This window comes from Phoca vitulina, unplaced genomic scaffold (assembly GCF_004348235.1).
Source record: "Phoca vitulina isolate PV1807 unplaced genomic scaffold, GSC_HSeal_1.0 scaffold40, whole genome shotgun sequence".
In the NCBI taxonomy this organism is placed as follows: domain Eukaryota; kingdom Metazoa; phylum Chordata; class Mammalia; order Carnivora; family Phocidae; genus Phoca; species Phoca vitulina.
In genome coordinates this window covers 18480407-18493473 of record NW_022589743.1, presented here as the reverse complement: position 1 = coordinate 18493473, position 13067 = coordinate 18480407, and the positions used below count along the sequence as shown (strand labels likewise).

The 13067-nt window shown below is 55.2% G+C and overlaps 1 protein-coding gene across 2 annotated transcripts in view; it reads right to left on the bottom strand.

The window, feature by feature from the left end:
* Positions 1-3282: 3282 nt before the first annotated feature.
* Positions 3283-13067, bottom strand: part of ASIC2 (acid sensing ion channel subunit 2) — a 1151688-nt gene continuing 1141903 nt past the window's right edge. For both annotated transcript variants that reach the window (XM_032428763.1, XM_032428762.1), the window contains exons 7-10: positions 11055-11146; positions 7554-7633; positions 6069-6137; positions 3283-4240 (exon numbers count right to left, since the gene is read on the bottom strand). In XM_032428763.1, coding sequence (XP_032284654.1) covers positions 4139-4240; positions 6069-6137; positions 7554-7633; positions 11055-11146 — 343 coding nt within the window. In that variant the 3' untranslated portion in view covers positions 3283-4138. The remainder of the gene's footprint in view (positions 4241-6068; positions 6138-7553; positions 7634-11054; positions 11147-13067) is intronic.

The following is a 13067-nucleotide window of genomic DNA, read 5'->3' as shown; positions in this document are numbered from 1 at the left end:
TAGGAAGTATCTTCATAGATACTTGGAGAGCAGGGGAAGGAGCTGAAGGGCTTCAGCCATGACTTGCCCCTCATCCTTTGCACCTGCCTGTCTCTAAGGGGTCATTTTGGAGGTTTTCCCCTTTCCCTTCTTTGCTGGGGTTCCCTGGACCTAGATGGTGGTGTCCCTTCTCTAGCATTCCCCACCCCGCAGACTTGGTATGTGCTGCTCTCTCTCGTTCTCTGAACTTGGGTTCATCTTTGTAGTCTGTTTACTTGTCAGTATCCCTGCTCAGATGATGAATTTTCTTGGGGGCCAGTGCTCAGTGCATAATGGACAGCGTAGGGGTGCCCTGGCTGTAAGTGCATCAGGGCTGGCCGCATCCTTGGTCTCCCGGAGCCGCCACCTCTATTCTATAATGGGCAGCTCGTTCACTGGTGCTTTCTGGAGGCCCTCACCTCTGCTCTGAGGTTAATTCTCAAAATCAAATTAAAATCTCCAGGTTTTTGGAGGAAGAGGTCCTAGGTGTCTCCTTGGGCCTCTAGGCTCAGGCAGGCTGAGCTGAGCTTCCCCTGAGCAAACACAGTAGCCACCAAGATCACATCTCTAGGCGGTGTTGGCTCTGACTTCCTCCTTCCCAGCTCACCAAGAACCTTTCTCCAGAGACCCTCTGTGAACCTTTCTCACTAGGCGTGTTTGTGATGAAGACTCTTACAAAAATAGCTTCAAGCTGGAAAGAGGAAAATAAAATAACTCTGGTTTCTCCCTGCCAAAAACAACAAAGCAACATCGTGCAAGCAGCCAGCTCAGGCCTTGGCATGGCTACTCACAGAAATGCTTCTTCCATTCACTGCCCCTAAATGCAGCAAGTCCCACCTGATTCTGTTTCTGAGGTTATGTGCCGTTATTTGATTGACTGATTGATTGATGTGGCTCTTTGAGATTACTGATAATTCAACCTGTGGTTTGGGCTTGTGACTATTCCAGACTCCTGGTCTTCCTCTCATCCTTGGGGTCCCTCTCGAAAATGTGACACATCCCCAAGTCTCCTCAGTCTACCAAACGTCTCCAAGTCTTCACTAAGGAAATGAGTACACACATGGCTACTTGTTTGAAATGAGAAGAAAAATCACCCCAGCACTCCCAAGAATTCAAGCATACACTGTGTCTTTGGCTAACAATGCTTAGTAGCAATCTGTAGCTGGCTATTAATTTGCTCTCTTGAGTTTCCTATCTTTTCCCCTTTAAACAGATTAAGTCTATAGTTCTGCTCCAAGATGAACAAAACAAGAATCTCCAAATTGGAAGGGGCGTGTACATATATGAGGCCCAAAGCAATCCGAACCCACTAGAATATTCGGTGCTCCGTCACAAATTGATCTGAAGTTTCTTTTTTTTTTTGAAAAGGAAGCCAGAAATCCAATGAAGCAGTTCACATTGCAACTTCAGCTATAGATTTTTAAAACATTTATGAAACTGTTAAACTGGAACAAGGCAGAAGCATCCTGTAGATTCCCAACTCACTGAATAGACATTTCTTTTGTTCCTGTCCCCGATGGGAGCGGTCTGAGGACACTCACTGTTTCTCGGCATCTGACAGTCGAAGCACCAGAAGGACATTTTCCAGCCTGATGCAGTGAGGCATGTGTTTGTCTAAGGAGAGGGCCTTCCGTGCCTTGGGAAAGTCGGGAAAAGTGATCACTTTCGGTGCTTCTTGTTTTGCGTCATCTTGGTGGGTCTAGAGATGGAATTATGAGCCTGGGAGCTTGGGAGTGTAGCTTTGACATGGCCATTAAACTAACTCTGTGACACTAGGCAAGTCCCTCCCCTCCTCTATTGGGTCTGCTCATTTGAAAAATGAGGGCAGTAGGCTATATGGTCCAAAGGGCCTTTGGTAGGTAGAATAATGCCCCCCAATGATGGCCACGTCCTAATCCCTGGAACCTGTGGATGCGTTACCCTATGTGGCAAAAGAGACTTTGATGTTTGCGATTACGTTAATGACCTCGAGATGGGGACATTATCATGTGTTATTAGGAGGGCCCGGTCTAATACAGGAGTCCCTCAAAAGTGGAAGAGGGAGGCAGGAGAGGGTCTGGGATAGAGGGAGAGGTGACCCAGAAGGTCACGGCTGTGTGAGGCAAGGACTCCACCACCATTACTGGGTTGGCCGATGGAAGAAGAGGCCACCAGTCACGGAATGTGGGTGGCCTCTAGGAGCCGGAAAAGGCGAGGAAACGGTTTCTCTTCTAGAGCCTCCAGAAGGAACACAGCCCCCCCGACACAGATTTTAGCCCGGTGAGATCCGTGTCAGCCCTTCTGAATTCCAGAACTCGAAGGCAATACGTCTGAGTTTTAAGCCACTACATTTGTTGTAATTTGTTACAGCAGCGGTAGAAACCGAAAACAGGGCGCCTTCTAGCAGCACTGCGCTCGGTCCCTAAGGATTAAAGCCCGGCTTGACCCACAGCCTCGGGCAAGCCCGGCTGAGAAGGTGCTTGGGAGGAGACATTTCAGAGATGCCTTGTCCCAGCCGCCCCCTGGCCACCGCGTGTACCTGGGCCTGGCCACCGCGTGTGCCTGGGCCTGGCCACCTTGCCGGGTCCCCCTGCGCGGAGGCAGAGGCCTGAAGGGGCCTCCGGAGAGTAAAGGTTAGGGTCGCCCTGCAATCAGCATGATGCCAGAGGACAAGGATTCTGCCCAGACAGGAAGCCCCCTTTTGTGGGAGGGGCTTGAAAGGGCACGCCCTCTCCCCACTAGGCACCTTCCCCCTCCTTTCCCACTTGGCCAGCGATCGTGGGGAGCCAGGCAGAAAGCCAGTGTGACCTCTGCAGGGACAAGCAGAGGTCTGCTTGATGGGGGTGGGGAGGTGGGGTGCAGAGAGAGGGTCTGGAAAGGCTGCCGTGTGGGAGGGAGGCCAGCCCGATTTCAAGGACAGGATCAGAGGGGCGGGAAGGCTTCCTTCACGATTTTTAGGTTTGGGCAGCATTCTCTGCCTCCCCCTCTTCAAGTCACACGCCCGTGGTCCGCGACAGTGTCGTTCAGGCCATGAACTGTGACCCCCTTAATGGTCATGAAATCATTTACAAGGTTGCAATCAATAGTTTTTAGAGATTTAGAATAGACTAAAAGTGCATACGCTCTATACACTTTGTAAAGGTAAGCGCTGCTGCGGGAGACTTTACCTGTATATAATCTGTGGGTTCTGACCTGGCCGGCCTGGCCCCTTCGAAAGGCTTCGCGGAAGGGGGGGAGAGAGCGCTGAGTATGGGGGAGAAGGCAGCACCGACTCAGCCGTTTCCACAGACCAGCTTTTAATATGACCGTGACTGGAAGCACGAATAAATAAACGCCAGAGAAAATGGAAAAACCAAATCAAATCAAACCTCAGAACATCAAAACCCAAAATCAGAAAACAAAACCAAACAAAACAGATCTCCGACAGACAAACAAAACAACCACCCCTCCCCCGAAGAAGAAACGGATTCGGACTGTACAAGCTGGGTCACGGGGACAGCAGAATGACATGGGTCCCACGGATGAGTGCTGGAGTCGCCCAGGCCACCCTGCCTCCACCAGGCGCTGGGACGGGGGTCGGGTGGAGGGCCCTGGTCAGCCCATGGGCCGGCTCGGGGGAGGGAAGGGGTTTGTGGGCAGGTTAAGAACCTTCACAAAGTACACAAGGACCGGACGTGGTTGAGAGTTCTGCGCCTTCCCTCTCGACTGTGCAGCTGTGATCCCAGCGTGACCATGGGGTGGTGACCTCGGGGCTGGAACCTGGTCCCGCTGCGCCCTGCAGAGTGGTCGCCGGGAAGTGCGTGGAGCAGAGTCATGTACAGAGACAGACGTGGCGGTGGCGCCGTGAGCAGTCTGAGCATGCAGGTGCTTTATACATCTGGCAGTGAGATGTGATGGCAGGTTGGTTCTCGGACAGTTCCAGAGTGTGACTCATTTCTCCTAAAGGGACGCACGGCGGGGCCCAAGGACGTGTCATGTCAGACGTGGCCGCAGCGAGGTTTTGGCAGAGTTTGCTATGTGTGCATAGGGGGCTCTTGCTTCTTTCTGTCATCAGGGGCCATCCCACCTGCGCCTGCTGTCCCCTGTCCTGGGTCTTGGGCCTCCAGGTCTGTTTGAGGGGTGCCGGGTGGTCCAAGGGCTGTCAGCAGGCAATCTCCTCCAAGGTCCCCAGGGCCGTCTGCAGGGGCACATTCACAGTGTGGCTGATGGTTTCAGAGTGGTTTGGCATCGTGTCACAAGTGCTCTGGAGGGAAGGGGACAGTGGGGGTTGGTATTCATTCTGCAAAATGGCATCACGATGCCACTGGCAGCCCAGCCGAGGCCCTGGGAGCTGTGCCCCCCCCGCCCCCCCACGGGCTCTCCAGGGGTGCTGCTCCTGCCGCAGGCATCTCAGGGGCTGGCGAGCTGTTGTGGGGCACGAGGCTGGGGGCGCCTCGCTGCCGTCAGAGCCCTCACCATCGCCTACCTAGGTGCCCCCAGGGTGGGCAGAGGGCTCCCTGGTGATGGGGCTCAGCAGTGGTTTGAACTTCTCTTCTAGACGTGCCCCTAATGTATCACCCAAAGCTACATCTGAGTGCTCTCCAGCTTCGAGGCAGGAGGATATCCCCTCCTGCCCTCATCCTGGGGGGGGGGGGTCCCCCTTGAGGCCTTCCTGGGATGGAGGAGGTGGAGCCCATGGCTAGCTTGGGGCAGGGCGTGCCAATGGCTGAGGCCAAGGAGGAAGTGGGGAGGCCCCCCTAAAAGCCAGAACCAGAGTAGTCCCAGCTCCCCAGTGGACCTTTAGGGTGTGGCTGGCCCCAGAGGAAAGCAGGGCGGGGCTGGGAGGGCCTTGAGTCTTCCCAGTGCCTCCCAGGCTGCAGAGGGCTGGAGGCTGGGAGGGATGGGAGCAGATACTAGGAGGCTGTGCCAAGAACGTGGGGGAGATTTGATGAGGATGGGGCTGGGGAAGGGGGAGTGGTGGAGGGGGGCCTGGGGGAGGGGGAGGCGGCAGAGGGGAGGCTGTGCCTCTGAGATGTTCTGAGGGCAGAGGGAAGGTGTGGTGCGGAGGGGAACCTCCACTTGCTGAGCACTTCCTATAACCGAGGCACTGCTGCTGGCTTCGAGGCAAGGTCCGCTTAATCCAAATGACAACTCCTTGAGGTCGCTGTGAGTCTGCAGCTGCTCAGGCACACAGTTAGGAAACAGGGACCCCCGGTCCAGAGCCTGGGCCCCTTCCACCTGCCCTCCCCTCCACAGATAGCTGTCTTCTATTCAACAGAGCTGCAAGGGCCCGAGAGAACCAAGGCAGAGATTTTCAGCCTGGAAAGTGGGTAGAGAACTAGTGTCTGGAACAGAAATGGGGGCCTGTCTGGGGGAAGGAGCTGGCCTCAGTTTGGATTTGTGGCCTTCAGGCCCCCTAGTGGGTGTGGTGCTGTCAGGGCAGAGCTCTCCCCTGGGGAAAGCCGGAGATACCAGGCAGCCGGGAGCAGACTGAGTTTGGGAAGGAGAGCGGACAGCCAGCTGTAAAGAGGTGCTGCCTCTCTGCCCGAGGGAAGACAGGCAGAGTGGGCCGGTGGTCAGGGGAGCTCTGCGTCCAGCTCTGCCACTCACCAGCTGGGGGACCTGGGGCTTCTGGGCCTCAAGTGCCTCAAATACCCAGCACCCGACGTGGCACACCATAGTTAGTTATGATGGGTGGCACGGCTGCTCCCACTTCGCGGGGCCCCGAGCTCCCTGTCCCCTTCAGATGGAGTAGAGCACCGGTGATGTCCTTACTTGCATTTTGCCCACCCGAGGACTAGGGGCGCAGAGCCTCCCTGCTTCTCCCAAGGCATGAGATGAGAGCAGTAGCCCCCCGGCCCAGGACAAGCCCGACTGGGCCAGGCGGGACCTCCCTCTGCGAGCATCTCCCAGGCCGCATCCAGCTCTTGCCATTGGGCCCCGGGGCTCAGTGAGGGTGTCCTCCGACGGGCCAAGTTAAGGTGTGCGGGGAGGTGCGTCCCTCCTGCCCTGGCCCTGACCCTGACCTCTGGTCTTATGAGGCCCACTGACGCAGGGGACAGAGCAACCTATAGCGCAGGTGCTGCTCTTACCACGTTCTCATCGTGGCTCCCTTCGTCCTCTTCTTTGCCAAGCAAGTCTAGGAGCTTTTCTTTGATCAGCTGCAAGAGAATTGGGACGGGCTTGGTCAGGTGGGGGACGGGTGCGAAGGCAGAGGGAGCCCACCTGGCAGCCAGCTCTGGGAGCCCCTCCCCCAGCTTTTGGCTGAAGTGACGTTTTGGCGCAGGAGCCTGAGCCTGGAGGAGGTCACAGGAGGGCCCCGTCTGGCATGGGACTGACTTCTCTTGGGGATGGAGGGTGTGCCTGAGAGCCCGGGAGCCCGTTCCAGAGGCTGGGCCTGGGGGATGAGGCCTGGCAGTCCCACTTGTTCATTAGATCAGGGCACCCCTGAGTCCATAACATTTGATTCTTAGTGATAAAGGGTAGGCATTCAACGTGTTCCCTGGTATGATGTAATTTCCATCACTTTATACAGCAAAAACTTCTATTTCATAATAATTAATAAGCAAAGCAGAATAAGATCTGATCTTGAGGCCTGATCTGGGTTTGAGGAACAAGGTCACCATGCTGGGAGGTGGAGTGAGGTGCTCCTGAGGGCCCTGATCTCAAGGGTCTTTCCCCACAAAGGTTCCCAGTGGGCTTTGGCTGAAGACAGCCCCCTCTGGGAGTCAGAACACTGCTCTGCAGGCTCCTCTTGCTGGACCAAAACTCAGGGGGCCCAGGGGATGCTGAGGAATCCCCTTAGGAATTCTGGAGCTCCTGGAGCCCGCCTGACTCGGGGGGATGGCACAGTGACGCTCAGAGCCAGAGGCCATGGTCAGCTGCCCGTCCTTGGAGAAGCTTTCAGAGGCTCTATTCCAGCTGCCTGTTGAAGGAGACATCTCAGGCTATGCACAGCCAGAAGCGGCCTGTGTGCCCTTGCTCTTCTTGCTCAGGCTTGATGGAGACCACCAGGCAATGCCCCTTCTCTAAACCTGCCTGCACCAGGACGGGTTCTACTCAGGTGACGGGCCACCCAGAGGGCGGGTGTGTGTGTTGTGTGAATGTAGCGTCTATGTGTGAGTGGTATGTGTATAGTGTGCATGTGTGTTTGTGAGTGATGTACGTGAGTGTGGCCGAAGTGTGTGTGTATGGGGGTGTGTGTGTGCATGTGCTGTGAGTGGGTGCAGACACACACGTGTATGAAGCGACCACAGCTGGCCTTGTGCAGGAGGGGCTCAGAGCTGGCCTCAGGTTTGGCTCTTCTCCTTCTCAACCCTTCCTCTCGCTCCTTTTGAGTGTGGACAGCCCACAGCTCTTCCAGCTCCCTGAGGATAGGAGCCGGCTTCGGTCTCTCTTGGACTCACCCCTCCTCTGTGCCTACGACTTGGTGATAGACAATGTCCATGGACAGGCAGGAGAAAGCAGGCTCTGGGTGGAAAGAGGTCATTCTCTCCCCCATGCTTTGGTTCTGAACATCGGGGCAGGACGAGGGTCCCAGCATATGATCATTTCCCCACAAGCAACCCCAAGCTTACCTCATAAATATAATCAAAGAGCTCTAGTATTGTAAGGATACTAGCACCAATAAACAATCCCATTTGACCACCAATATCACCTGGGGAGAGAGACAAGATCAAAGATTTGGCTTTAGACACAGCGCTTCTAGGAAGGGGTGAGCAGACGAACTCAGAAATCAGACCTTTGGAACCATTCCCCTACCACGGGGAGCCTGGGCCTGGGACAGGTCAGGCCTTGGACAACTCCCTCTCTCACTGGAAACAGCACCCAGTGGCAATGGGAATGAACCCGAGTGCTTACTGGAGGGCCTACAGTAGACCTCCCAGGCTAACAGGCTTATTCAGTGACCTTCAGAACTACACGGAGTGGGCCCTTCTTTGGCTCTGGGCTGGGAATAGACAAGAAGTGTGCCTGGAGCGAGGCCAGTCTAGCCCAAGACCATGGGTTGGGTGTCCTGGGTGGGGGTCTTGGGAACAGTGGCCTAAGAGACCCCCCCACCCCACCCAATCATGACAAGGCCTACAGGGCCAACTCAGGGCAGTTCTCACCCTTAGGATAAGGTCATAGGAAGCATCCCCTCACTCCCCCACCTGAAGGTAAATGTTCAATTTGGTCTTTTTCTAGAGTAGGGGTTCTTGCCAAGGGGTGTATAGGCCCCACCAAAGTCTTTCCTGACTGGTCTTCAGGTCTTCTCCCTCCTGAGAGATCTATACTCAGTGTAGATGTCTGGACCTACCCCGGGTCTATAAAATCAGAATCTCTGGGGCTCGGGTCTGGGAGTCAGGAGTTTTAAGTTCCCAGGTGTCCTACGCCCACCAGGGCTTGAGAACAACTCCCCTGTGGGAGTTGCCAATGGTTGGAGACCCTTTGAAACGCATTGAATGCAAGATGTTACATGTCTGTACCTGGGTATTTGTAGTGGGAGAGTTCCTATCTGAGAAGCTATTATCAGATTTGATAAGGGATTCTGGTCCCCTCAAAGCCCAAATACTTTGCTCCGGAGGCAGTGTGGTAGATCAGGGGGCTCAGAGGCTCTGAGTTTGGAGAGTGGGCACCAGCTTGCTGTGTGGCTTTGATAAAACCTGACCTTCTCAGTAGCTTTGCTTTCAAAGGGCATTTGGTGGGGAGGGGAGTGGAGGAGACCACTGTGAGGTCCTTGCAGCTGGAACCTCTATGGACTCTTAGCTGCTGGGCTGAGCAGGGAGAGTGCTGGGAAAGGCGGTGCTGCCAGGGTGGGTGCCCAGTCTTACCGGAGACCCCAGGCTGATGTCTTGGTCTGAGAACTTTCTGTTGGCTCCATCTGCCCTCTCCCTCCCTGATTATGGCTGAGGGCAGGCCGACAACCACAGTCCCAGGTGAGCAGGCAGAGAGGGTGGGGAGGGGGCTCCTCCTGGTGGGGCTTGGAGCTGGGCTCCAAATGGTTCCCCTCACTCCTCTCCCCCTGCTCTCTCTCTCTCATGCCCTTAGTGGGGACGTTACTGGGAAGTGTGTACTTACCGATGTATGTGTCGGTGTGAGGTGCGTGTTTGCACGTGCGTGCAGCGTGACCGAGCATGGGGTATGTGTCAGGGCACTCTGTGTGAGCACGTCTGGCTGTCAATGGCTTTATGCAGGTGGCTCTTTATGTCTAGGGTAGGGACACTGAGTGTGTCCAGTGTGTGTGAGTGTGGCGTTGTGGAGGTGGGCATAGTGTATGTGTGTGTGGAAGCTGCGTGAGCATGTTTGTGTGTATAGGCAGGTGTATGTGATGGGTCTGCAGTCACATAGTGCATATGCACAGACGTGTCTGCAGCGCGTGGCCTGGATGTGGGTCTGTGCTCTGCGCACTGGTGTGTGTGGCTCATGACCGTGTGTGTGTGCGCACACGCACGTATATGCTTTGGGGTGGGGTGTGCTATGTGTGGCCTGAAGGCATGTGTGGTGTGCCCTGGGGGGAGGGTGGGCTGCACGGTGGTGAGGGAAGGGCCCCATGGGCCCGATGGCTGAGGGTCTGGGAGCGGCACACTCCCATCACGGGAGGTACAGATGGCAGCGTGATCCTCTCAGCAGACTATTCTGGGTGGTAGCAAGATGCTGGGAGTGTGCTCGTCCTCATAGCTGATGCAGAGAGGAGCTATCCTTTCTGACAGATTCAGAGCTCAGGCCCTCCTCAGTGTGTGTGTGCATGTGTGTGTGTGAGTGAGAGAGAGAGAGCGAGAACAGTGAGCTTATGTTAGGGAGGGTAGGGAAGAGCCCTGTCTTGAGTTCTCTTTAGGAAATGAAGGTGACAAGGTGACAGAAGCAGGGTGAGGGGGTCTACATTTTCAGAGCATGACTTCTACCTCGGGCCCAGGGTATTAGTCTCTTGGCTCAGTCCCTTATGGCCACAAGAGTCTCCGAGACCCAAGTGGCAGCCACCTTAACCCAGCTGGGTCCCCGCTGTGGCCGAGTCCCCAGTCTCCTGGGAGAGGTGCAGAAATGATCCGATGGCATCTGGAAGAAGCTGGGCCCTGGGCCCCTGGCATGGTGACTGTCCAGGTACCAGAAACTACTCCTTATGGATCTTCTGTGGGCTAGGGCTCTATCCCAGTGAACCATCCCTACAAACTCATCAAGTGCTTTGATTAGACCCATTTTACAGATGGGGGACCTGACGTTCAGCGGGGCGAGGCCACGTGCCCGCCTTCTCGTAGCTGGTATGCATCCATCTGACTCTGTGCCTGTCTACTTCCCTCTACACCTGCTGCCCACCCCTCCCCCGCCCCTGACGTACCACTCTCAGTCGGTCCAGCTCACAGAGGGAAGAGCAGCTAATTTTCTTTGTAGGGACAGCATCATGTCCTTTCTTGAGAGTGAGCAGGCATTGGGAGAAAGGCCCCAGGGGCAGGTCTTTTAGCTGTCTACCCTCAGGGGTCTTGTGGGTTTTGCACTGGGTGGGGCAGGGTTGAAACGAACTCCCCGCATCCATTATGTGCTCATGTGGCCAGGTTTGCGGATGTGACCTTGTGTGGGGGTGGCAGTCAGGTCTGTAGACATCTGGGGATGCGTGGCCCTTCTTTTGTGTTTGACAAAGGACTCTCAGTCCACGGGGAACATCTGGTCTCCATGCTGCAATGTTGCTTTCCAGGTTGGTCTCCATCCGGGGCCCTCACTGCCTGGGGACCACCCACAGCTCAGCCTTCCCTCCATTGGACTGCTCTTTGTCCCCGCTGTGGCCCCGGGGCTCACGCCAACCTGGGGGCAGAAGACCACGGAATCCAACAGGGCAGCGCTGGAAAGGCCCTGAGAGACCTTTTAGCTCACCTGCCTCATGGTGTTGATGGGGAAACTGAGGCCTACGTTGGGGCATGAACTGGGCCAAACACCTCCACCACACTGGAGTCCTTCCCATTCTGGGACAGAGGGAGTAATTAGTACATGAAAAGGCCAGACTCCTCCGAAGGTGTATCTATCTACCTGCCTGCCTGTCTACCCAGCTGCCTATTCCCCCTAGCTTCCCCCATGACACGTGGAAATTAGCGCAGCCGACACTGACTTACCAAGTAAGGCAGCGACTTCATATGCCTTCTTCTGTTCAATTGTCTCATAATTGAGAGCTTCAAAAAATATATCCAGAACAAGGATGTTCTCTCTGCAGAGGGAATATTCAGGACCATATGTGGTGAGAACCCTCAGGGGCCACACGGACCATCTAACACACAGCTTTCCCCTTGACAGCAGGAGAAGCTGAGCCCATGAAAGTGCAACAACTGGCCCAAAGTTAGAGCTGGTTGGTGACAGAGCTGGCCTTGGAGCTAAGAGTCCTGACCCCCAGCTTAGTGCTCTCTATAGACCAGAAGCACGTATCAGCTGTGCCCCTCTGTCCCTCAGCTATCTCCTCTTTGTGTCCTTTCCATGAGTCCTGCCTGGTGTCCAGGTCTCTGGGCCCCCAAAGCGTCTTCCTGGTTCCTCACCAGCAGGTGAGCTCAGTACTCTCTTGACAAGCTCTTCACTCTTTGGTTGTGCTTGCCCCAGCTGACCTCCTGGGTACTCTGTACCCACTCCTGACAGCCCCCCATGTTCCTACTTGGATTTTTCTTTTTTAAAAAGATTTATTTATTTATTTGAGAGAGAGAGAGTATGAGTGGTTGGGGCGGAAGGAGAGGGAGAGCGAGAATCTCAAGCAGACTCCTGCACTGAGTGCAGAGCCTGATGTGGGGCTCGATCTCACAACACTGAGATCATGACCAGAGCTGAAACCAAGAGTCCGACGCTTAACCAACGGTGCCACCCGGGCGCCCCCCTACTTGGATTTATAACAAGCTTCTCCTACTGGGAGCCCCCGATTCTAGCACTGCCAAGTCAGCTGCCAGAGTCAGGGAGGGTTTTTAGGGAGCAAATGTAGATCTGGCTGAGGGGTTCCCTTTTGCTCCTTTAAGCAGGTGTGTTAACAAGACACATCTTGGCAGGCAAAATCATCACTGCTGTCAGGACATCTGCTCAACAGCGGGGCCTGGCACCTCCTATTCGCCATCTCCTTCATCCCTGGTCACAGTGGCCTCGGTGCACTTTGTTCTCACCCCGCTCAGCCAAAGCTGCCCCAGGATGGGCTCTGGTGGTGGTGCTGGCAGGAGGGAGTGGCTGGTGAGAGAGAAGCAGATCCTCCTCCCCCCTGCGGGGCTCCCTGAGGCACCACTCAAAGTAAGGGTCTCCATGGCTTGCCTGGGTGATGGCACCTGCCTCCTACCAGGCTCCCGCCCTTTCTTCTGGCTTCCCTTCTGTCCTCTACACCTCCGCCTGAGGGATCTTTCTAAAACTGCTAAACTAAGTCATATTAAAAAAAATTACAATTCGGTTCCTCAGTCACAGGCTACATTCAGAATGCTCAACAGCCACGTGTGGTTAGTGGCTCCCATGTTGGCCATCACAGACACAGAACATTTCCATCTGTGTAGAAAGTTCTGTTGCAGGGCAGTGGTCCAAAATACACATTTGAGGCTGTCACCCACCCACTCGAATCTCTTCGGAGGCTCCCTATTCTCTTCAGGGAAAGTCAGTCCCTGTCCCCCACCCCACGGCCAGCTCCCCCGACAAGGTGCTCTTGCTCTGCCACATCACCCGCCGAGGCTCTCTCTGGCCCGTCTCTTGTCTGCCCTGCGCCGATCCTCTCTGCTCAGCCTCTGCCTGGGACACCTCTTCTCCCAGGGATTTCTTTTTTTTTTTTAAAGATTTTATTTATTTATTTGAGAGAGAGAGAATGAGAGACAGAGAGCATGAGAGGGAGGAGGGTCAGAGGGAGAAGCAGACTCCCTGCCGAGCAGGGAGCCCGATGCGGGACTCGATCCCGGGACTCCAGGATCATGACCTGAGCCGAAGGCAGTCGCTTAACCAACTGAGCCACCCAGGCGCCCTCTCCCAGGGATTTCATTCATTTATTCTGTTAGAAGACATTTTTTGAGTGCCAACTATGTGCCAGACACTCTCCAGCAGAGAACAAGAGGAAAGGCTCCTGCTTTCAGGGAGCTTTCAATCTAGTGGGAAACACACACACACACGAATATGGAATTCCATAC